Source organism: Phacochoerus africanus, chromosome 8 (genome assembly GCF_016906955.1).
Source record: "Phacochoerus africanus isolate WHEZ1 chromosome 8, ROS_Pafr_v1, whole genome shotgun sequence".
Taxonomy (NCBI): domain Eukaryota; kingdom Metazoa; phylum Chordata; class Mammalia; order Artiodactyla; family Suidae; genus Phacochoerus; species Phacochoerus africanus.
In genome coordinates this window covers 82,108,973-82,130,942 of record NC_062551.1, presented here as the reverse complement: position 1 = coordinate 82,130,942, position 21,970 = coordinate 82,108,973, and the positions used below count along the sequence as shown (strand labels likewise).

General features: G+C 56.7%; 1 protein-coding gene across 4 annotated transcripts in view; it reads left to right on the top strand.

The window, feature by feature from the left end:
* Positions 1 to 21,970, top strand: part of RUNX3 (RUNX family transcription factor 3) — a 63,826-nt gene that overhangs the window by 36,630 nt on the left and 5,226 nt on the right. For 2 of the 4 annotated variants that reach the window (XM_047792609.1, XM_047792611.1), the window contains 3 exons: positions 11 to 167; positions 8,098 to 8,202; positions 19,333 to 19,491. In XM_047792609.1, the coding sequence (XP_047648565.1) occupies positions 11 to 167; positions 8,098 to 8,202; positions 19,333 to 19,491 (421 nt within the window). The remainder of the gene's footprint in view (positions 1 to 10; positions 168 to 8,097; positions 8,203 to 19,332; positions 19,492 to 21,970) is intronic. The other 2 variants (XM_047792610.1, XM_047792612.1) reach the window with 2 other exon arrangements.

Genomic DNA, 21,970 nt, shown 5'->3' with positions numbered 1-21,970 from the left:
ATGCCCTCAGGTGGTGGCGCTGGGGGATGTGCCCGATGGAACGGTGGTGACAGTGATGGCGGGCAACGATGAGAACTACTCCGCTGAGCTGCGCAATGCCTCGGCTGTCATGAAGAACCAGGTGGCCAGGTTCAACGACCTTCGCTTCGTGGGCCGCAGTGGGCGAGGTGAGCGGGAGGGAAAGACGCGCCAGCCCCACTTTGGCAATGGCACAGGAGGCCGGGGGAGCTGAGAGGGAAGCCTCGGGGTCCCAGTGGCAGCCCCAGAAACAGGTCTCCAGGCCCAGCTCTCTCTAAACAGCAGTTTGGGACCCCTTAGGGTATTGCAGGCCCTTTTGAGGATGTCAGGAAAGTTAAGGTCTTTTGCCAGAAAAGACACAATTTTCTCCCCGCTTCTGGGGTCTACTAACGCGTGAAGCCTTTCCCGCCTCCTCTCTTTCCCGATTAAGCGCCCTGGTCTCACAAAAGATACTGGGAGAAGACCGTGGATTAACAAGCTCAAAATGGGGCCTCATGGATCTTTCTCGGCAAGGTGCTTAGAGGCGGGTTTAGACAACTCCTTGGTCTTTGGGGCCAAGCACCCTAGCCGCTCTCCCCACTCGGGTGGAGTCTTCCCCACACTTTGAGGCTGCCTCTCCCCAGCTGTGGTCTCCCAGAGCCACAGCTGGCCACAGTTTGGGCAGTCCTTAGAGCCTCAAGGTGGTTGAGAAAAGAAACGAATGCATACAGGATGCTGAAGGTTGGAGAGCGTGGTTTGAAGCCCTGTAGAATCAGTGTCGGTGTGCCACCCTGCCTCTCTGATCTTCCTCGGACCCTATGGAGGAAGGCAGAACCAGCCGCCACGGTGGCTGCTGTCAGGGGCTGTTGAGTGGGAGGCAGCTGGGACCTGAAACCCATCATCACTTCTGGGTGGAAAAGTCCGAGAACCCTTTCCCCGGGCGAACATGGAGACTCACTGGCCCTTTAAGACCAGCCTGCGGAAAAGTGGGGAGTGCCCTTCCCAGGCACCAGCCTGCCCCTCCAGCTCCTTAAGAAAGTAAGCGAGGCTCCCTCTGCTTCCAGTCTCCATAGAGGCTGAGGCAGAATTGTACTTTTCATCACCAATAAACAGGACCTTCTTAAGGTTTTAGTTCCCTCTGAGCCGCCTCGGAAACGGGCATCTGGGCACCATTTTTTCTTCTCCAGCCGTTCAGTGTATACATACAAATGTCAAACATATTTTGACTTTTCAGCATTAATTAAAACCAGGGCATTATTTGCATGTAATAACTGTTTACTTGTTACTTTTTATGAAACTGAAATAGTTTACATTCTTTCAAACATTTCCTGTTCCTGTTGGCTCCCTTCCCCACGCACAGATTTCTTTCAAACGTTGCCCTTAACTGGTTGCAGGTTGATGGATGGAAAATGTTTGCTTTTATGAATTAAGCTTTCATTGCTGCTCCTAATTAGTCTCCAAGCCCCTTTTGTCATCCCCAATCTCTCAAGCCTTTTGCAACTAAATTCCAGCCCCAGCTCTGAGTGGAGAGTTACTTGCCACTGGTCGCTTGGGTGCAGCGGGGACGGAGGTGTGGTGGCCGGGTTCCCCAGCCCAGGTGGCGGTGGCGAGGGAAGCCCCCTCTAGCTGCAGCCAAAGGGGAGTCCGTCCTGGTAGCCCACCCAAGCATCAGGAGTAGGGTATCCTACTGCTCCTTCTGGAAGGTGAACTAGAGAAAGAGAAGAGGTGGCGCTTCTCTGCACTACCGAGACCTTGTCTGGCCATTGCACCGCTAAAGATGATTTCTTTGTGGTATTTCTGCCCGCAGACCTGCATCCACCCCGCCAGGCCCACAGGGAGGGAGATGGCTTCCCAGAGCATTGTTTAGCAGCGTGCTCTTGGCGCAGGCACAGCCTGGGATCAGGACTCTGGGATATGCGTGCAGGAGGCTGAACCCATAAACCATCCTCACAGCCATTCTCTTGCAGTCTCAGTGGTCCTGGGAGGGAGGAGACCTGAGTGGGTATTCCGATGCCTGTGGAATTGGCAAGACTTTCAGATCTCAGAGCCTTAGGGTACTAAACAGCCTGAGCCCTCTATACCCAACTGACCTGAATTTCAGTCCCCGCTCTGCCAGTGACTTGCTGGATGATGCTGGGCAAATGGCTTAACCTCTCTGTGCCTTGGTTTCCTCATCTGTAAACTGGGGATAATAATGATACCCACCTCATGGGATTTTGTGAGGATTAAGGAAACTGGTACCAGTGTTTCGGTTGGCACATGCTGAGAGCTGGATGCGTGTTAGAGATTTTGTTACTTCAAATGCCTGGGACTGGAGGAGATCTTTGAAGTCCCTTTGAGTGGTGACAGTCACTGATTCTCTGATTATGGTGCGGTTTGGGCGGGGGTGGGGGAAACCCAGAAGGTGTGAATTTTTGAGTGGGAGAAGTGGAGGCGGCTGGCAGCAAGGAAGGAGGGCCGGGGGTCCTGTGGCGTGTATGCAGCTACACATCTGCTGGGCCCTGCCTGCCCATTGGGAAATTCCCTCTAAGGAACAAATCGGTGGCTGACAGGCAGTTTGGGCCACTTTAGGAGTCAGGACAGGCTGGGCTTTGGGACTCAGTGCCTTTCCCTGGCTCTCTGGCTTCTGCCAGGACTAAGAAGCCAGATGGAAACGTCTGCTTGTTTCCTGGCTTTTTTAGTCTTCGATCCTGTCTTCATTCCACGAAGATAACTTTCTGTGCGAGACCCTACGCGCCGTGCCACCACCGAGCTTTCACAATAAGCCCCAAGGTGTAAACCAAGAGAAGAAAGGAAAGGAAACCAAGTCATTCTCCCGCAGTGACTAGGGCTGAGGTCCCTGCCCTGCCCGGCACCGTAGCCCCTTCTTACAGCAGGTTCTTTTCGCCAGGCACCCTCTACCATCCTGCCGTTGAAATGTGCAGATAGTCTATCCACCTACCTGCCTCCTCAAAATCAGTGTCATTCCATAGCGATCATGGAGAGAAGGAAATATAGCATAATGGAAAGAAAAAGGAAAAGTAACTTATAGTAGTATATCTACTTGAATATGTAAATGCTGGGGCCGGACAGCAGACACTGCGAGGTACGTGGATGTTTGCACGGGACCCCCCACGGCCGGCCCGTCGGGCCAGGTGCACGTGACTCAAAGTCAGAACACGGCGCTGACGTCAGCGACATCAATGACGTGATTCTCTGAGTTGTGAGCAATTCTTGGCGAAATTCTGAGCTACATTCAAAAACAGCTCTCTTTCTTCCTGGAAAATTCAATAGATATTAAAAAAGTATGCAAAACCTTTTGCCTTGTTTTATGTAAGATTGATTTCGGCTCATGGCTCAGAGACTCTTTATAACAAGTTTGTCACACGCAGGAAGAATGAACAGTCCATGGGTCTGTGCAGTGCTAGGCCCTTGCATCCCACCGCCCCCTCCATCCCACCTCTCGAGGACCCCGCGCCGCAAATCCCCCAAACGCCCTCTCGGAGAGGGCCACTGGCCTAGGTGATGATGGAAAGAGCATGACTTCCTGAACTGTTGGTAACGGGTTAAAAAGAAACCATGGTATCTGGAGAGAGATTTGGGATGAGATGTGTGGATGCAGGTTTGGGGGACCTCCGGTGGGGGAGTACATGGCTTCTTGGCGGATATTGAAAAACCCAGAGTTCCCAGAGATGTCCGCTCCTGCCCGTCCATGAAGCCCCGGCGGTTGGGGCTTGTCACACAGGAACCCAGGCTGGGAGGAACAAAGACTGGCCCAAGGCCACACTGCCAGACCCTCCAAGCATGCTCTGTCCAGAGACCTGGGGCCTACAGGGATGCCCCAAGGAGCAGCTGTTTCAGCCTAGGGCTTCTCCCCCACGCCCACCAGGGCCAGCCCTGGGAGCACCTTGGATTGCAGATCCCAGACTCCTGGCTGATTGCGCATTTACCGGGGCTTCCCCCACAAAGCTTTCCATCTCCTTTGTCCTCTCATCTTCCTGCTCTGAGAGGGGAGAGACAGACGGGTGGGTTTGCCACAGGGCAGAGAGGTGACAGGTGACGGGCACTCCGGAAGCCAGCTTTGCCCCACCCCTGTTTTCTGGGGCACCTACCACCTGCCCCTCCCTCCCACTCCAGGGCCCAGGTCCCAGCCCCTCCTTCCCTCCCTCCTCCCTCCTCTCTGTGGTCACCTGGGAGAGGTGGTGTCGGGGCCTAGAAATGGGGAGGAAGCCATTGAGGTGGGCTGGGGACCTCAGGCCTGTGGTTTGCTGCCTGGTGGGATGGGGGCTTCTCACCCCCCAGGAGTAGGTGCCTAGGGTCTGTGTGGAGGGGGAGGCTCCAGTACATCCTAACCTCATTGCCCCTCTGTGAGCCTCACGTTTCTCATCTGCAAAATGGGAGCAGTAATCTCAGCCCTTACTTCGTTTAACAGTTATTGGGCACCTCCTATGTGCCGGATGCTGTCCCAGGGGCCGGGGAAACAGCAGTGAACATGATAAAAAATCTAGCCCCCAGGGAGCTTATAATCTAGTAGAGGGAGGCAAAATAAAATAAGTCAGTGGGTATTATATGTCATAAGCGTCGTGAGGACATTCGAGCAGATCTAATGGGAGTGGGAAGGTCTGTAAGGCTTCAGAGTGAGCCTCGTAACCTTTCATCAGCCCAGGGTTCCCTTTGACAGTCTCAGAATAGTGTCTTTTGAAGAATGAAATAAGGGAGTTCCTGTCGTGGTGCAGCGGAAACGAATCTGACTAGGAACCACGAGGTCGTGGGTTCGATCCCTGGCCTCGCTCAGTGGGTTCAGGGTTAAGACATTGCCGTGAGCTGTGGTGTAGGACACAGACGTGGCTCGGATCCTGCATGGCTGTGACTGTGGCATAGGCCGGCAGCTGTAGCCCCGATGAGACCCCTAGCCTGGGAATTTCCATGTACCGTGGGTGCGGCCCTAAAAATTTAAAAAACAAACAAACAAACAAACAAAAAAGAATGAACTAGAATACAAAGGATAACAATGAAAAGCAAGTATATTAAAAACGTAGCAAAATGTTTTTAAAAATTGTGATCAGTGTGCTGCCTTGTTAGCATGACAAGGTCTAGCAGAGGGTTTGATGACGACTGTGATTTTATTTTGAAACTGTGACGAGCATAAAAGGTATTTAAAGAAAGCTGCAGTGTCTCTAATGTGCTAGGTCCATCTCTGTGACGTCTGTGGGTGACAAGGTCGCAGGGACTGCTGTAATGCCTGTGGTTTGTTGCCTGCATTGATACTTGAGTGAGGCGCTAAATTCCAGCCAGAAGCTAGGACCGTACAGTTGTCATTTTTTTTCCTATCCCGGTTTTCCAGCCTGCTCAGGTCTAAGAGGGTGGCCCAGTTAAAAATGCCTCCTTTAGGTAAAGTGACAAGGGAGGACCTCACTGCGAAGGTGCCTTTTTGGGGGATCCCTGAAGGCAGTGAGGTGAGGGGCAGAGAGCCTCAGTGACCTGGCGCTGTGGGCCTCGGGGCCCTGCCTACCAACGAGGGGGTGGAAGGGTCGGAGGCCCAGGGACCCTGCAGAGCCCCGGACTGGTTGGGAAACGGTCCAGGAGGGAAACCACCGTAGACTGAGGAGAAGCAGCAGGAGGGGAGGAGGGTCCCCAGGGCTCCCAAGACCTTCTGCGCTTTCTGTTTCTAGAAACCATGGAAAGTGGCCCTGGGGTCTGAGAGTGAGGGGCCAGTTTGGTCTTTCTGGCCCAGAGCGCCAGGTCAGGTGCGGGTTGTATTTTTATCCCTGCCTCCAGCCAGCAGGTCTGGAAAATTCCTCCTGAGAAGCCCTACTCTCTCCCCGTTCAAGACACCCCTCCATGTAAACCCCCAACTCCCGGCTACCCTCTACCTTCCCAGAGTCTCGGAAGCCCTTGGATCCCTTGGTGTGGCCTCAGCAGCCTGGCTGTTTCTGTTTTGTCCTGTGGTCTCCTGTTTCTGGGGCTGGAGCATTCTTGTTGGTCTGGTGATGGAGTGAATGCTCCAGCCCCAGAAACAGGAGACCACAGGACAAAACAGAAGCAGTACCAAAACAGTACCAGCCATGCAAAGGGCATTATAAGCTCTGAGTTCCCCTCCCCCAGCTTTCTTCTCCCACTATGGAGAGGGGCCCTGCAGAGGTGTTGGGAGCATGGGGACAGCAGCAGGAGCCGCTCGCTCGGGCATCCTCCCTTGATACCCACCCTGGGCCAGCCCTGGGGGACACAGGTGCTCGGGGCATTGGCCCCTGCCCTTGGGGAGTTCCCAGACCTCTAACTGGGGTCCAGAGACGGGGTGCTCAGAGGCAGAGCAGGAGGAGGCCAAGTTTGACTTGGGGATCACACCTCACCAATCTCATGTATGGAGGCTTTTTTTTGTGGCCACACTTGAGGCATGTGGAAGTTCCCCGGCCAGGGATCAAACCAGACCCACAGCACTGACAACGCCACGTCTTTAACCCACTGAGCCGCACGGGAACTCCCAAGGCTTTGATGGTGATGGAGGACATGCCAGGAGGTGGTGGCGGGGTCCTGCTTCAGCAGAGAGGCTGGAAAACTGGGCTACCCTTTGAGGCAAAACCACTTACCTTAAACCATACCGACCCGTAACCCCCAGAAGAAGCGAAGTAGTCCCTCAAAGAAGGTTCAGAGGATGGTGTTGATCGAAAGTAACCTTTATCTGCTCGTTATACGGGGACGCCTCCCTAAACATAAAACAGCAGGAGAAATCACGAGCGCGAGGTAGAAGTGAAAATGCAAATCAGCTCAGTGTCAGAAAGTGAAATGTAAAGGCCAGTGAACTGGGAAACCGATTGCCACAAACAGGATCAGGGGCCTGTGAACACGCTTGATGCAGAGTGATTTTCTTCGAGGCACGAAAACCTGCATAGCGACGTAGCAAAGACCACGAAGCAGTAACTTGTGATGGGTTATGACAGAGGATAAAGATGTCAAGCGTTTCAGTCTCACTGTGTAACAGAAGAAGGGCCATAAAGTCAAGGGCGTTTAAGACATCTTCCACCTTGAGAGACGGGGTCACGGGGATGCCGACGGCACTGCGGAGACTCGGGCCAACCCCGCCAGTCCCGACGATGCTCTCCTCTCCCTGGGGAGGTCTGTGCCCCTAAGTCCTTTCCAACCCTCTGATGCCGTGAAATCACTCACCGCTTCTTGGAATCGATTCTAAGGAAATAAGCAGAGAGGTAGACAAGGATTTTTATAAACAGAAGGTCATTTTTGTTTCATTTTAAGTGGTAAGAACACAAATTATGATTTTTAAACGGTTTTTGTTCCCCACTCAGGAATTTTGAATGGAGACTTTGGAGCCAAATGTCTCGCTAAAAATAGAACAGAGTTCTGGAAATAACAGTTGTGTCTACAAATGAAATGTCTGCAGCTCCCAAATCAGCCCTTGTTCAGCCCCCGCTGCACACACGCCACTAGGAAATGAGCAGCAGCGTAAATACCCGAGAGTAAGGAGATGGATAAATAAAAGATGAGGCGTCCATGAGCTGAAATATTTTGCAGCCATTAAAAGTAAAGTTTATGGAGAATTTGTAATGACATAAGTGCTTATGAGGTGATGTTAAGTGAACAAAAAAGAGGGTCCAGAAATATTTATTTTAGGGTCGTTGCCACTGTGTAAAACCACACACTCGCCCCAAAAGGGTTGCAGGAGAGAACACCCGAATGTGAATAATGTTTCTCTTTGGCTGGAACTATGGGCGATTTTTTTTTCTTCTACTTTCTTATATTTTCTGAGTTCTCAAAACTTCCTATAGAGAAATTCCTTTCAGGGAAAAGATAGGTACCCATCCCAGCTCGCCACCCCAAAATCATGAAAGCCCCTGGGTAGAAGGAACAGCACACAAAAAAGGCAAGAAGCAGGGAGGAAAGAAGCCAGGGTGGCCAGAGCATGGGTTGGGGGAAGGTGATAAAGTTGATGCCAGACCCCTGGGGCCTTGAAGGCCAACCCCAGCAGCTTGAATTTCACGTGGGCCCTATCTTGTGCCCAGGTTCAAAGGAGAAAGACCTGCCCCTTCTGGAAGGTTGGGGGCTTTGGGGTGCTGTGCATAGCTCGAGAGGCCAACCTTCTTCCTTTATCCCCACCCCCACCCCCAGGAAAGAGTTTCACGCTGACCATCACCGTGTTCACCAACCCCACCCAAGTGGCCACCTACCACCGAGCCATCAAGGTGACCGTGGACGGACCCCGGGAGCCTAGACGTAAGTGCCAGAGCCATTGAGGCCCCCTGGGGAAGGGCAGCAGCCGAGGTCAGACAGATGGCACAGGGTCCCAGGAGCACTCCTGGGGCGGGGGCGTGCGGAGGTGGCCAGCAAAGTGCTGTGCTCTCTGTGCTTAGCCCCAGGCTGTAGGAAGCCAGCAGGCAGGCTGAGGAGGGGAGATGACAGAATCAACCTGGCCCCCTCCCCTCTCACCCCCAAGGGATGGCTGCCCAGTGTGGGCCGGCTGGAAAGTACGGATTTGCATCTTTTAAGGAAGGGAGAAGGACGGAAAAGACTGCAGAGAGAGAGAGAGAGAGAGAGAGAGTGTGTGTGTGTGTGTGTGTGTGTGTGTGTGTGTTTGGGGGTGGGCGTTAGCCCAGGTTTGCTCTACTGCGTCCCAGCTCCCTTTGCTGGTGGCAGAGGGAGCGAGCCAGACATCAGAAGCCAGAGCTGCTCCGGCTGTGGGGCCAGATCCCCTCCCTGGAAACCCTTTCTTTGAATCTCAGTGTGTGACTCACTCAGGTAGCTCAGAGCCCAGACACTCTGACCCAAGGACCCACATCTTGAGATCAGGAATGCAGATTTGATTCAGCACGTATTTATTGAGCACATATTCTGTGCAGGGAGTGCTGATCCGTCCATTTGGGCATCAGAGGGAGTTTCTGTTTCCCCATGTCTGCCTGCTGCATGAGGCAGCGTTTGCTGATTCAGACAGGGACCCTGGAGGGGCAGCTGCCACAGCAGGCCTGAGGCCTGAGTTCCCCGAATGAGCAAGTGAATGAATGAATGAATGAATCAAAGAGGCAGCTGGTCATGGACAGACTGGCTGCTTCCTCAGCTCTGCCTGCAGCTCTCGTCTGGACGGCGCCCCTTCATGGCACGCTCAGCTTGGCAGGTCGAGAGCCACCCTGTTCTTCTCTCTGTAATTGTGGTCCTTTCACAGGTTAGAAAACCCTCTCACATTTTGTCTCATGGGTTCCTAGAATAAAGGGTCATCAGGTTCCAGGGAGGAAAGGTGCCCTGGGGATGCTGAGAACCCGGCCAGGACCTCGCTCTGTCTTAGGTGCGGAGAGAGGCACCCCAGTCTCCGGGAGACGGGCTTCAATTCCGATTCCAGGGCTGAGTGGGCCCGAGGCAGGGGCCCAAGTGCCAGGTCTGTCCTCAGTGCCCAGGAGGCTGAGAATTGGGGTGTGGCTGTGCCAGGGCATCGCCAGTGAGGGCCACCCAGGCCTGGCTCTGGGCTCCCTCCCTTCTCAGGAATCAGGCAGGCCCAGCTCCCCATCTGTCTAATTCCTGGGCCCACTCCAGCAGCCGGCCACTGGGAGAGGCTCAGAGCCAAACTCCTGCTGATTGCTTCCTGCTGGGATTGGATGCGTGTGGGTCCATGCCCCTGGCCTTAGACTTCATGAATCTGGACAAGTCTTATCTCCTTTTTGGCCTCAGTTTTGTCATCTAGGAACCCAGTCAGGAACCCCAGGAGCCTCAAGGTGGTGATGACTGGGAAGCCCTTGTAAGCCAGAGGTCCTGGGAGCAGAGAACAGATTCTGAGCCACCTTGCATAGCTGGGGGACCTTGGGCAAGTCCCTGACCTTTCTAGGCCTCAGCTACCTCCTCCAGGAGGTAGGATGATACCACCCAGCCTGCAGGCCTGGACACCAGTGATGGCATGTGGATAACATCTGGCTAGAGCAGAGGGAGGGTCCTGTGAGTCATTGGATCCGTGGTGTTCTGCTATCCCTGGTACCCAACCACCCCCCTGCACTCCTGCCACCACCACCATTAGTCAATAATGAACCTCTCTTGGTCAGCAGCAGGGTGGCTGCTAAGAAGCCCTGGCCATAGTAATAGAGATATCAAGTCTCAATTGAAGGAGGTGATAATCTACTCTAAGTCTCCAGGGGAAGAATCAGGATGAATGGGAGCCACATTGGGCTCAGCATGATGGTGAACACTTAGGAGTCACTCCACAAAGCAGGGAGCACCTCAAATGGGGAGGCATGTAAGCGAGAGGGCTCCCAGGGGCCAGGCGATGCCTCCATGTTCATCCCTGCCCACCCTCCCTGACGGAGGCCGCTGGAGCCCCCAGACAAGTCCTTTCCTGCTCTTCTCTCCTGAGCTCTGCAGACCTGAGACAGCCCCTTCTTGGGCTGAGCTCGCAGGGGAAAGGAGGGCATAGGTGGAGGCAGAAAGAGGAAGGGAGAGAAGCTGGGTCCAGTGAGAAGCTGGAGTCAGAGGCAAGGCTTGCTGTGTGACCCGAGGCAGATGGCATATTCCTCTCTGGGCCTTGGTACAGGCCAGATCAGTGGTGTTAAAGGGACTTATTGAAACAAAATCTGAGCAGAAGCTCATTTATAACAAAGCCCAGAGGAGTTCCGTCATGGCTCTGTGGTTAACGAATCCGACTAGGAACCATGAAGTTGCGAGTTCAGTCCCTGGCCTTGCTCAGTGGGTTAAGGATCTGGTGTTGCCGTGAGCTGTGGTGTAGGTCACAGATGTGGTTCTGATCCCACGTTGCTATGGCTGTGGTGTAGGCTGGCGGCTGCAATTCAGCCCCTAGCCTGGGAATCTCCATATGCTGCAGGTATGGCCCTAGAAAAGGCAAAAAAAAAAAAAAAGAGCAGGTGCAGGAGGGGCACTTCTCCTGATCTCTGGTCCTGAGCACCTGTCTGCTCTTGCCCTGCCCCTTCTGGCCCTGGCCCCGAGGTCAGGTCTTCCCAGCACCCTGGGTTCCAACTTGGCCTTCACTCTGTGACCTTGGACACATCCTCCTCCTTTCCAGACTTCCGTTTCCCCACCTGTAAGTGGTCGAGGCCAGCTCAGCTGTCACTGGTCACCGAGTCCCCCCTGTGTGCCAGGCTCTGTGCAGAGCCTCTTAATTGATCCCAAAAGAAGACAGGCCAGGAGGCAAAGCCACTTGCACCAAGGGTGAGCTTCGGTGCACCCCAGGGGCTCCAGCTTGGAGCTCAGGGAAGCATGGGCCTCTTGAAAGGGCCTTGCCACCTCAGTGTGCTCATCTGCAAGATGGCGTGATGTTCGCTTCTGCCCTGGGCAGTTGCAAGCATTACATGAGCTGACTGCTTCCCGGCCCTCAGGAAGAACCCAACAACCCTCACGGATCGTCACGGGCTTTCCTTTCAGGGCTTTTCTCCTGCTTGTGACCCCCGACCCCATGTGAGGGCTGAGGCTTCTGGGGGGAGGGGTGGGAGTAGAGGCTGGTCCCCGGAGCCAAGGAGCAGGCGCCTGCAGATCCCCGAGGCCCGGCTGTGGGTTCTGTGGCCGGGTCGTTCCCCTCCGCTGCCCCGCAGAGCGTGCCCGGTCTGCAGCCAGGTGGCCGGCTGGGTTTGAAGGCTGGCTTGGTGGCTTCCTGCCTGTGTGGCCTTGGTTTCTGAGGTTCCCAGGGCTGGTGTCCCTCACAGTCACTGGGGGCTGGTTAAGAAGCAGGTGGAGCAGGATCCAGAATACGGGCGGGAGGTGGTGTGGTGCCTGGCAAGCCTGGTGTGGACCACAGGCTGGGAACCGCTTGCCCATCTTCCAGGCCCAGCAGGTGCTGTACCTGAAAGGATAGGACGCAGGCTCTCCACGCTGCCCGAGGCAGAGGGAGGCGGCTCTGGCATCTCGCCTGGGGGCCCTTTCTTCCCTAAAATGCACATGGGAGGATTTCAACAGATATTTTCCTGGGTACCAACCATGTATCAGGCATTGTTCTAGAAGCTGGGACGCTGCAGTGGGCCTAACAGGTGGGCCCTGGCCCTGATGGGTCTCACACCCTAGGGGTGGAGAGAGAGGAGCCTCGCTGTCGTCACCATGGCATCTGCTCTGTGAGCGTCACCTCTCTGCCCTCCTCCCCTACACCCTCCTCCTCACTTACCCCACTCTGGCCCCCTGAACAGACTTTGAACTGGGCAGCCATGCTCCTGCCTCAGGGCCTTTGCGCTGCTCTTCCCTCTACCCGGGACGCGGCTCCGCAGACACCGCCAGCTGCGTGGCTCGCTCCTTTCCACCGGGCAGCCTTTACTCCCACTTCTCCGGAGTCCTTCCCTGACCAGGCCGTTTCACATACAGGCACCCCCGCGCCCCCTCATGCTTCCCAGCTTTAATTTTATGTATCACCTTCTAAGGTGTTAATGCAGTTCACACATTCATTTCAGCTATTTTTCGTCCTCTCTGACTATGGTACATGCTCCAAGGAGCAGGGGTTCTTTGCTTTGCCAGGCACTGGTGCAGACCCTGGAACACGGCCTGAGGCCTTAGTAGGTGCTCAGTCAATGCTTGTCAAATGGGAGTTCCCTTTGTGGCTCAGCGGAAACAAATCTGATTAGCATCCATAAGGACACAGGTTCAATCCCTGGTCTCACTCCGTGGGTTAAGGATCTGGCGTCACAGGGAGCTGTGTAGGTCACAGACACAGCTCAGATCCTGCGTTGCTGTGGCTGTGGTGTAGGCTGGCAGCTGTAGCTCCAATTGGACCCCTAGCCTGGAAACCTCCATATGCCACAGGTGCGGCCCTCAAAAGACAAAAAAAACCAAAAAAAAAAATTTGTTGAATGAATAATCTCAGTACACGAATGATTAGCTAGTTTATTTTCAGGGAGTGAGAGGTCCTGGGAGGAAAACCAAAGCTGGGGGAGGGGCGGAAAGTCAGGGAGGGGACCCACAGGAGGACAGGAGAGGCCTCCTGGTGGAGGTGACATTTGCACAGAGGCCTGAAGGAGGTGCGCAGACAGCCACTGTGGCCGCCGGGGCAGGAAGCATGCCCCCCGAGCCCACAGCCAGGCTGTGGCCCTCCTAAGTCACCACAGTTGGGTCCTCAGCTCCAGGTGTGGGGGTTGGAGGGACGCCGGGTTGCAAGGAGGTAACTGCTCCTGGCCCCGGGCTCCCAGGACCCCACGCCCTGCCCCGGGGTCGGGGGGAGTGCATGCAGTGGGAGGGAAGGGGTTAACCTCAGACCTCCCGGGTTCCCCCTAATCAACCCCAGGCCGCTGGAAGCCCCAGTCATGGCCCTGGGAGGGAGCTGCTCGCCTCCCTGCCCGCTGGCCCCCCGCCAGCCCGGTTCCCTGCCCAGCCACCGACTGGCTTTCATCTGCTCACAGGGGGCCGATTCAGAGCAGACCACCCGGCCCAGCACCCGCCGCAACTCCACGCGGCTGTTAAGAGTCGGGTGTGAGTCTCCTGACAGGCCGCAGAGCGGGCCTTGGGCCCGGGGCTCCACCCCACGGCTGGGTGCACAGTGGCTGCTGTGTCTGGGTTGTGGCTGCACCAGGGCCAAGCCAGGCCACCGAGGAGGTGGCTGAGTGGCTTCAGATGGGTGAAGGGCCCCATGGTGGGGGCCCACATTGTCGCCTGAAGACCAGGCTGCTCCCGGGGCCCCACCCAGCTCTGCTGCTCCCTGCTCCCCGCTCCCATTGGCCTCCTGCCCCCTCTGACCTGGTGGCAGCAGGACACCAAGCTGGCCTCTTGCCAGTCGGCCCTCACGGCCGAGGAACCTGGCTCTCCTGCCTTGGAGGCTTTGGGAAGCCAGGACCTTAGCAGCTGAGCTCCGTCCAACATACTGACCATTCCAGGTTTGACCTTGACCACATGCCTCCACTTTCTCATCCGTAAAATGGGTGTGATGGTAGTAGCTTCTCGGAGGATCAAGACCCTTGGAGACAGTATGTGTGGCCTGCCTGGCACAGTACTTGGCACATGGTAGACGCTGCTCAGGCGGTTGTCATTCTGATCACAGGGGTCTGTGTTGGGTCAATATGAAGGCAGGGGGATGGCCCTGATGGCCCCAAAGTACCAGGTACCTGGCAGGTGTGGGGACCTGGTGATGGCCCGGGGGTGAGCCACGCCCTGGGAATGGTGGTAAGGGAGCCCCACCCAGAATCCAGCCCTTGTCCTCAGACTCCTGTCGGTGTGACCCTCCAGTGAATCACCCACCTGGCTGGACCCCACTGTTCCTTTCCCCAACTCTGATCCTTCTCACACACCTGTGACGCTGGGCACGCACTGTCTAGATGCATCGAGCAGGAGCTGTGAACACAGACACCTTCTTTGAGGGCCAAGGCCAGGCGGGCTGTTTAATTCTCCCAGCCTGTTTGCACCCTCAGGAGTTGGAGTGCAACATCCATTTCACAGATGACACGACTGAGGCCCACAGGGAGAGAGTGACCTGCCAGATCGCCAGTGGGTGAGAGCTGTCTGGGCCAGGACTGAGCCACTGGCCCTGGAGAGTCATAGGTGACGGTCAGAGCGCTAGTCAAGGTGACGTGGAGGGGCCGTCCGGGAGCGGAGCCCAGCGGCTAGAGGCTGAGGACAGCCCCAGCCAGGTCCAGGGGACCAGGCTGGGGCCTTCCCCCCTCCCCACAAAGTGTCCTGCTTTGAGACACTGGGGGCTTGTCCTCCAGCTCATCCTCAGCTCTGGGGTCAGACAATATGATAACTACGGGCGTGGAAACTGAGGCCCCAAGGAGGAGAGGGACTTCGTGTGTTAGGGCAGGGTGTGATGAGAGGGTGGGGGTCTCAGAGCTGAGCTTCAGGGCAGGTCAGCGCTCCTGGTGGTGTCCAGAGGCCCTCTCATCTTCCTCTTCCCAGCCGTCCTCCTGTACCGACAGCTGCTCTGGGCCCTGCACCCAGGCAGGGCCTTAACCTTCTTGTTTAGAGCCCCTGACTTTCGAAACCCAGGCTTCTTTCCTGCAGAATGGGCTCCAGGAAGACAAGGTCCCCCTGTGTGACCTCAAGCATGTTCTCACCTGGGACCCAGGGACAGTGGTAGGCACCCCTGTGATAACGGGAATAATGCAGGTGAAACCAGGCAGAGCATTCCAGCTGCTTAGATGCTTGAGCGGAGGAAGCGCTCAGGAAGCATCAGCTCTGTCTGGATTTCTGTTGCTGCTCCATGCTGCTCTTAGCCTGCAGAGGTGCGGCGGCGGTGGGGGTTCGGCCCTGGGGGGAGGGGGCTTCCTGGAGGAGGGGCTGTTGGGCTGAGCCCCAAAGGACAGGAAAGCATTCCTGGCAGGGGCTGTGCCCGAGCTGCAGTGCTGAAGTGTGAGAGGCAGAGAAAACTTGAGAAACCGTGGGAACAGCAGCCACAGGAGGTGATGGGAGGGCCTGGGCGCGAGGGACCATGCCTGCCTTTGTTCTGGGGACCGCAGTCTGGCCAGTGGCTGATGCTTGCAAGCTTAAGTCTTTCAAAGCTCCAGGGGCCTCAGCCGGCAGTCTGTGCAGAGGGGAAACTGAGGCACAGCGTGAAAGGGCTAGGCCCCAGGTGACCAAATGAGTGGGTGGCCGGGGCTCCCCACCCAGATCGCACTGTGGGGAGCCCGATGAAAGCGGTCTATTCTGAAGGCCCATCTTCTTTCCTTGGGCACAGGAAGTTCTGTCCTGCTCCCTGGGTGAAGGCCTGGGCCCCGTGGCTCTGAGACTCTCTGGCGCCCAGCCACGCGGCACCGCCTCAGGCTCCACAGCAACAAGGAAAGATTCCCAAAGTGCTGTTAAAACCCCCCTCCTCCAGGAAGTCTGCCCTACGTGAAGGCAGAACGGCAAGTGGTAGGAGCGGGTGCTTTGGACCACCCTACCTGATTTATACCCCAGACCAACTATTTAATGTCAGTGGAGGCCTCAGTGGTCCCATCTGGACAATGGGACCAAAAGGGGAGTGTCAGGAGAAAGAGCATTGGACTTGGGGTCGGGGATCTGGATATTGAGCCGGTTCTCTTTTCCTGGCTTTGTGTCCCCAGACAGGACCTACCATCCTGGCCTCAGCATCCTGGTGTCCCCATGGGGGTGATAACCCCGCCTCCCTCGGCATGAGCTGGAGTCGAAAGGTCTGTGCAGGTGGCTGTGACCTGTGTGGGTAGAGAGTGTTCAGGGACCTTGCTTGGCGGCCCCACCACCTGTGAGGCCACCATGATGTGGACACTGTGGCTTGGGGTGGGGGCGAGGGGTGTGACTCAAGTGAGGCTGCAAGTGGCAGGGACCATCCTCGAACCCAGGCCGGCTGTGAACCCCACCCGCCTTCCGCGGGAGTATCTGTAAACAGTCTGTACACAGTGTGACTCAGAAATGGGACTTTATTTGCCAGTGACGATAATAACAAGGCCTGAGGTTTTGCACCAGCTTTTGTGTCGCCCCATTGGCTCCCTTCAAGCTTGTGGTTGACTAAGACACCCAGATCCTTTGCACTCGAGCTGCTGTCAGGTCAGTTTGCGGTCTCCAGGTTTATCCAGCCAGCTTCCTGCCTATTGAGATTGTTCTGAATTCATTCGTGGCCCAGCTCATCCCCATCACGCTGCCATTTTCAGTGGCCTCAGCAGCAAGAGCAATGCCATTTCCTCCAAAGCCTGCAGGACTGAGGCTGAGCCCCGTGGCACTGTCCTAGAGCCCACCTCCTGAAGGGGATCTGGGAGCCAGTCCTCGGCGGCTAAAGTTAGACAACCAACCAGAAAATGCAGTTGCAAACTTGGAGCTTGCAAAAACACATCCGTCTGGGTGGGTTATTTTGTTGTTGTTGTTGCTGCTGCTGTTGGGTTATTTTGTTGTTGTTGTTGCTGCTGCTGTTGGGTTATTTTGTTGTTGTTGTTGCTGCTGCTGTTTTCAGTATTTGAGTTAATTGCCAACATATAAAATATGGGAGATTTCACGTGAAGGCAGGTTTATGGTTTCTGGTAAATTAGAAGGACTGGCAACATTGGGCTCACCCCTTGCATGGCACCAGTCGGCTGGCCTGAATGGCAACCACCCCTTCTCCAAGGCACACTCTGGTCCGCCCCAGTCCCTACCCATCCCATGTGCCTCGTCTACATGACTTGCCCAGCCCCACAGGCAGCTGAGTTTGCGGCTCCAGCCAAACCCTCCCCAGTCCACATCTTCCCTGTGCCAAGGATCCTGGGAGAGAGCAGCAGGGGGCCTGGCTGGAAGCCACGTGGTCTCATTTTGGCCGCTAAGTGTCCCATGGGCTCGGACCTAGAGGAGGAGAAAGTGGGTTCCCTGGTTCTTGGTGACTTGCCGAGCCCACTGTGGCTCCCAGGACAACCTGATCCATTTTTAAGGACTCTCCGATGCCTGTTTGGGCTTGTGGCAGGGGAGCGTCGCAGGCCTGGGGGTCTGTGGGTACCAGAATCCATTGCATCCTCATCTGGAAAATCAGAAATCAGGCCCGTTCTGAAGCCTCCAACTCCGTCCTCTCTTGCCACCAGCAGTGAAGAATCGTGTCACACTTTTCCAAGCCCCCGGGTTGCCCTTTCCAAGCCTCAGGAAGCCTGGGGACGGGTTTTGTTTTACCTCCCTCCTACCTCTCTCTCCTACTTTCTCTGTCAATCTAGAAAATTCCTCATGTAACAGCAGACCCCAGGACCCAGGCAGTCCTTCCCCTCTCCCTTAGCGCCTCCTTAGGCTTCTTTTCCAAGGATTCCAGGCCTAGGAAATCTTTCTGCCTTCTTTGCTGTGTGACCTTGGGCCAGCCTCTTTACCTCTCTGAGCTGCAGTTCTCTTGTCTGCAAAAAGAGGCCCGACTGGGCCACCCTGCCTGCCTGGCCTCCCTCCTTGGGGGTCAGGTGGAGCGGAATGTGCCAGCAGAACCCAGGAATGTTCAGCCCTCTCAGGGAGCAGTTTATCAGAGTGTCTGCCCTGGACAAATCCCCTCACACAGGGAGGTGTGTGAACAGAGAGATTCCCGGGGGTCCTGCATGGGAGGGAATAATGGAGGGAATTTAGAAACAAGCCAAGTGTCCATCTGAGGAATGGGCTGAGTGGACTGCGGCCTCCGGTGGATGTGACAAGCAGGAAGGGGGACACCCACAGGCTTAGTGGTGCTGCCCTCCCCCCAACCTGCCCCAAGATGGGTTTCCAAGGTTTTGTGGGAGCCGTCATTTCTGGGCGACTGGGCTACTCTCCCCATTTTACAGACAAGGAAACTGAATGTGTGTTGTGGTTCCCCCCGCCCCCCACCACCTGCTATGCAACTGAAAGAGCAAGTTACAGAAAGATACCGCCAGGCTGAGACTGTTCAGGAAAGTTCCATGAGAAACTTGCTCTGTGTTTTCTGTGCATGTGAAACTAAAAAAAAAGGCTGGAAAGAAAGACCTCCGAATTAATCACAGGGGGATTTCTGGGCAGGGGTTTAGGGTGGGTCAGAGGAGCCATTAGCCTTACCTGTAATGCTTTTATTTTTGTGGGTATTCACATGTTGCTTGTGAAATGTAAAATGAGTAATTGAAAAAGTAGCATGTGTGTGTGTGTGTGGTGTGTGTGTGTGTGTGTGTGAGAGAGAGAGTGAGTATAGGGTGGGGGGCAGTAGGGGGAATGGGGGGGGGGGGTCCCTGCAAGCCTGATGTCATTCAAGAAGGCTTGAGGGTGGCCTCGACTGGCTGCTTGAAGGAGGCAGGGACATGGCCACCTTGACCCTGCCAGCACCTCCGAGGTCTCTGGGGTCCTTCCTGAGTGGGCCGTGGCAGAGGGATAATGGGAAATGCTGGCTGTTTCTCCCCACGGGCTGCGCCAAGCCAGGTGCCCCAGTCCCCTGGCCCCAGCTTCTGGACAGAGATGGGAGTCCAGCCCCTTGCACAGTGCCCCATGCCCCTTCCCAGCATCCTGGTGACTCTCCCTCCTGTCCGAGGCCCAGAAGGGAGAAGGGGGCCCCCATGCTGGGGAGGCTCGGGAGCTCCAGGCTGGAGGGGCCTGCATTCCCACTCCAGGCCTTCTCCCATGAGATGGGAATGGTGGGGGTAGTGCTGGGGGGCAGAGAGTGGGTTCTTTCCCCGCCAAGCACAGGAGTCCGCCTGAACCCCTTTCCCAGGCCTCTTGCCTCAGATCCCCCTTCTGCCAAAAAGTGTATTGTAGAGGTTTAGGTCACACACTTTGATACGAACCCCACGTTCAAATCTTGACTTCACGGCATACTGGCTCCGTGGCCTGGATCCCCTCTCTGACCCTTACCTGTGGAATAAGAAGGTCGGGATGAGGTCATGGCAGCCCAGGGTGACACATCCTGACCACTTTCTGTTCAGAAGAGAGGTTCCTAGTGACCTACGGGTTCTCCCTGCAGAAGCCTAAGGTTAGACCTCGGGCAGAACTTCCCAGCAGATTGAGGCATTTCTTTCCCCCGAAACTCTCGGGAACCGGCTGCTCACAGGCCCCCATGCTCTGCAGGACATCGGCAGAAGCTGGAGGACCAAACCAAGGCGTTCCCCGACCGCTTCGGGGACCTGGAGCGTCTGCGCATGCGGGTGACGCCGAGCACTCCCAGCCCCCGCGGTTCACTCAGCACCGCGGGCCACTTCAGCAGCCAGGCCCAGACCCCCATCCAAGGTAGGGCACAGCAGGGGCCACAGGGGGGAGGTGGACGGGACCCCGGCGCGGTCCTTCTGCTCCAGACCAAAAGCTCACCCAAGGGTCGCTCCCTGCGCCGCCCGGCGTTACAGGGGAGGCAGTGTGCCCATGGGCTCCGGACATGCCATCTGCTCTCAGGGCCGGTCCTGGGCTCAGCCCTTCCTTCATTGCCCCTGGCAACCGTTTATCACCACCCGCCCTGTGCCATCACTGTGCCAGGCCCCAGGGATCAGCATGAATGGACAGACACAGCCCCTTCCCTCGGGGGGGCTCCCCGTCCCCCGTGGGAAATGGGCATCGATCCCACAGGGAGCCCATTAAAGTTGGGCAGGACTTGCCCAAGGAGCCTGAGACAGACCTGTGGGTGCTAAGGACCCCATGCCCTCCCTCCCCCCCGGCTCATCTTCATCTTCTGAAAGCAGGGTGGTAGTGGATGCCTCTGCCTGGGCCTGGGGTGGTGTTCAAAGTGACGTCACTGCACTCAGACTTTGTAAACTGTAAAGTGAGGTTGCAGCCCTGCGGAGACACAGCATCGCCTGAGAAAGTCCCCCTCAGCCCAGAGACTCTCCTCACACAGGAGCGGGAGGGAGGCCTTTGGGTAGAGGCCCAGGGTAGAGTCTCTGCCCCCGCCAGGCCAACAGACACGGCAGGCACAAGTGGCCTCCAGGTGTACAGGGCCTGGCCCACAGCAGTGCCCAGTAGGTGGCCATGATGAACAGTTACTGTTGTCTGTGTCATCTTGGCCAGTGGGTTGGGGCGCAGGAGGCTGAGTGCACAGCTGACCTTCAGGCCGGGTGGCACAGGGAGAGAGCGCTTGTCACCAGTGCTGAATGGGGGTGGGAGGGCTGGCTGCTGTCATGCACCATGGGTGTCTGGTCTTTCTCTGTCCTCCAGGCCCTGGTTAGACCCCGTTAGGCACACAAACTGAAACCTAAGAGGTTACGAGCCACCCTTGGGTCACACAGCGCATCAATGACCAGGTTCAAAGTGTCCACAGCACCTGCCCTCGGGAAGTTCCTGTACTTCTGAGGCCACAGGCAAGGGGCTCCCTACTAGGTCTCTCTGTCCCTGCCCCCAACCCACCTTGCCCTGTGTGCCTGGCACAATGCCACAGTGGGGGGGGGGTGTTGGATGCAGCCCCCTGGTGTAAAGAGAAGGTACCTCCCTTCCGGCTGGGGAAGCTGGGCCTTGGCCCTGCTCATTCCCCCGCAGGGGGGAGGCCCCAGGTCCAGCCGCTCATGGGCCGTCGAGTTAGGGACACTCAGCATCTCTTGAGCCCAGGAGGCTGCAGGGTAGGGGGTCTAACCTCAGGAGGCAGTGGGAAGTATTCTGGGCTCATGCCCATCGTGCCCACCCTGCCCAGCGCCGTCAGTGCTCCTGCTCCCACAGGCTGTCTTTTATCCGGTACAGTATTTAACACTCCAGGCCCTTCCCTGCCATGGGCAGAGCTGGGCCCAGCCAGGGAGCCCCGGAACCCAGCAGGTGGGGGCAGACAGTGGCATCCTGTCCAGCAGCCCCCTCTTTCCAGTTGTGTGGACACGGCTTGGGAATGAGCACCTGATGGGCCTGAGGCAGGTCTGCCTGCCCTCTGTGCAGCCCCACAGGCCAGGCCTGGCCGGGCAGCAGGCAGCACCCCTGCCTCCCCGGGGCTGGGAGGAGAGGAGGCCGGGCCTGTGTGCGACAGTGGCTGACCTAGCCCTTCCCCTTCTGCTGGCACCTGAGGCAGGGGGCCTCTACCCCTGGCATCACTGGCCTTTGGGCCTCCTCCCTGACCCTCCACACCAGCCAGGCCTCCCCACCCTCAGGCTCATCCTCTTTGGAGTGAGAGCGAGGGCTTGACAACCACAACCCAGGAGGAGCAGGCACTTTGCCATCAGGGAGACCTTAGGAATTCAGGCTCTGCCAGGCGCTGGCTGTGTGATCTTAGGCCAGTCACTTCACCTCTCTGAGCCTCAGTTTTCTCATCTGTAAAATGGAAAGAAGGCGGTGTCTGTCACAGAGGAGTGTTGGCAGGGCCAGGATTGGGGAGTCACGCTCACTGGCCCTCGCCTCCTGGTAGGACAAGCCCCTGCCTTCAGACTCCGTCCTGGGGGTTCCCCTCAGGACACCCCACCACCTCCTCTCTTCGTTGCTGTTAACAGCCTTGATCCCCCCAGCTTTGGTCACTAGTGAGCAGTGTTGAGGCCCCAACCCCTCCGAACCCCAGCCCCCAGCCCCCTGGCCACAGCTGCCCACAATGGGGGCTTCTCACAGCTCAAAGGCCTCATTCAGCCACCACGCAGCAGCTGGGGCAATTTGGAGAAGAAAATAAACATTGCCTTCCAGTGTTGGGATTGGCTGCTCGACAGCGGCCCGGCCAGCTCGGGTTTCCTGGGGCTACTGGGCTGGGGCTGGGTCAAGGAGGGCAGGAGCTGAGGGGGTGCAGAGGACAGATCTCCCCCCACCCTGGAAGATAAGC